Genomic DNA, 1,799 nt, shown 5'->3' with positions numbered 1-1,799 from the left:
GATAAAAACAACTGCACCATAAAATAGAGAAAGTATAGGGAGCCAATGACCTAAGCATATAATGTGTACAATGAAGGTTTAGAAAGTATTAGAGATATGATTATTAGTGTTACATTATCCTATCAGGTTAAGCTTTTGGGATGAGTGGTTTTAGGACATGGTATTAAAGTTTCAGATCTAAAAGGTCAAGAGTTCAAATTTTGGTGAATCCAAAATTAGTTTTTTATAATATGAGATGTTTATTATCTTTGGTATCCATTGGCTCCCTAGCACTACTCCATGAAATATAAAGGAAAAGGATCGAAAATAGTATTTTAGGCAATAATTGGTTATTATTTGATTTTTTGTTTCTACAACAACATGAGCGACCCCTTCATATTTGGTGATATATTAAAGAAAAGTTAGTTCTGTGGTAAGTGAAAATTGAAAATGTTTTGGTCCTTAATTAAAATAAGAAGAAGGAGAAGAGAGAAGGAGTGAGAGTGACTAAAAGGAGAGGGTCCCTAGTGGGTAGTAGAAGAAAGAAGAGAGTTGACACTTGCCACTCTCCCTCATCAACAACTAACACTTGCCACTTGCCACTTCACCACATCATACACACTATTTCATCTATATCCTTTTCTCCCAACCTCCCCTGCTATATATTTACTCCCATGCACTTTTTATTCTCCTCTTCATCATTCTAATTTCGAACACAATGTCCACCAGAAGATCCTCTTCCGCTGCTCCAACTTCCGCCGGGATGACCGATGCTCAAATCACCGATCTCGTCTCCAAGTTGCAACAACTCATCCCTCAGCTCCGCTCTACGCATTCCGACAAGGTCCCACAATGCAACCTCATTCTTCTTCTTAATTAAATATATACTACTATTTCTAATAACAACCAACTTAATTCATTATTATTCTATAGGTTTCTGCGGCAAAGGTGTTACAAGAGACTTGTACCTACATTAAGACCTTGCATAGAGAGGTTGATGATCTTAGCGACCGATTGTCCCAGCTTTTGGCCAACACAGACTCAAATACCGCACAAGCAGCCATTATTAGGAGCTTACTTATGTAATAATAATGCTACTACTACTAATATATAATTAATTATTAATCATAGAGTTAGTTAATTAGCATTTTTTTTTTAGTTACTACTCCTTCTCTGCTCTCTGCATGTGTGTCCCATTAGTAGTACACTACTGCTTTAATTTATTATTATCATCATCCTCTCTTCTTAGTATAGGGTTTGCTGCTGTTTTTTTAGACCTAAGCAAAAGGCTACTACCATGGGCTCCATCTTATTAGCCCCCACCCTAGTTTTTTTTATCACAAACTTTGTATGTAATAGCAATGACTTTGATCGGAATATATATTATTATTGCCTTAAATAAAATCATCATTTATATTTAAAAAAATAATAGTATATGATCAATAAATATTATTACTTTTATCGTATTTGATCCATAATAATTTGTATTTAAAAAAACATATAATTTGTATTTATCTTTACTAAATTTTTATTCATTTGAATTAATATATTTTTTTCATAATTTTTAGAATTTGTAAATATTAAATTAGCAAAATTTACTTGTTAAATTTTTATTATTTGTATTGGTTAAATGATGGCAAAAAATATTAAAAATTATTAAATTCTAAAATTTTTTCCTAAATATAAAAATTTTATTTTAAGGCACATTATATCTTTCCTATATTTGTTCTTACTTATGCCATCTATCTTACTAGTGAACACTCATTACACGAATTTAAATCTGGACCTCCATAGAATTTTTTTATCATATTTTTCAACTT

At 31.4% G+C, this 1,799-nt stretch overlaps 1 protein-coding gene across 1 annotated transcript; it reads left to right on the top strand.

Annotated features, from left to right (window-relative positions):
• Window positions 1–568: 568 nt before the first annotated feature.
• Window positions 569–1,405, top strand: LOC112771534 (transcription factor PRE6). Its single transcript, XM_025816305.2, has 2 exons — window positions 569–823; window positions 913–1,405. Exons 1-2 carry the CDS (start codon window positions 698–700, stop codon window positions 1,063–1,065), a joined length of 279 nt encoding a protein of 92 aa, XP_025672090.1. The 5' UTR covers window positions 569–697; the 3' UTR covers window positions 1,066–1,405.
• Window positions 1,406–1,799: the final 394 nt, after the last annotated feature.

This window comes from Arachis hypogaea, chromosome 13 (assembly GCF_003086295.3).
Source record: "Arachis hypogaea cultivar Tifrunner chromosome 13, arahy.Tifrunner.gnm2.J5K5, whole genome shotgun sequence".
NCBI lineage: Eukaryota > Viridiplantae > Streptophyta > Magnoliopsida > Fabales > Fabaceae > Arachis > Arachis hypogaea.
Note: the sequence above shows the minus strand (reverse complement) of the source record. Positions and strands in the feature narration are given on the sequence as shown.

What these genes read in the sequence shown, in the direction of transcription:
- LOC112771534 (XM_025816305.2), top strand. Translation starts at nt 698, where the DNA reads ATGTCCACCAGAAGATCCTCTTCCGCTGCTCCAACTTCCGCCGGGATG. An exon ending in GCTCTACGCATTCCGACAAG is followed by an intron (nt 824 to 912) that starts GTCCCACAATGC and finishes ATTATTCTATAG; the next exon opens with GTTTCTGCGGCAAAGGTGTT.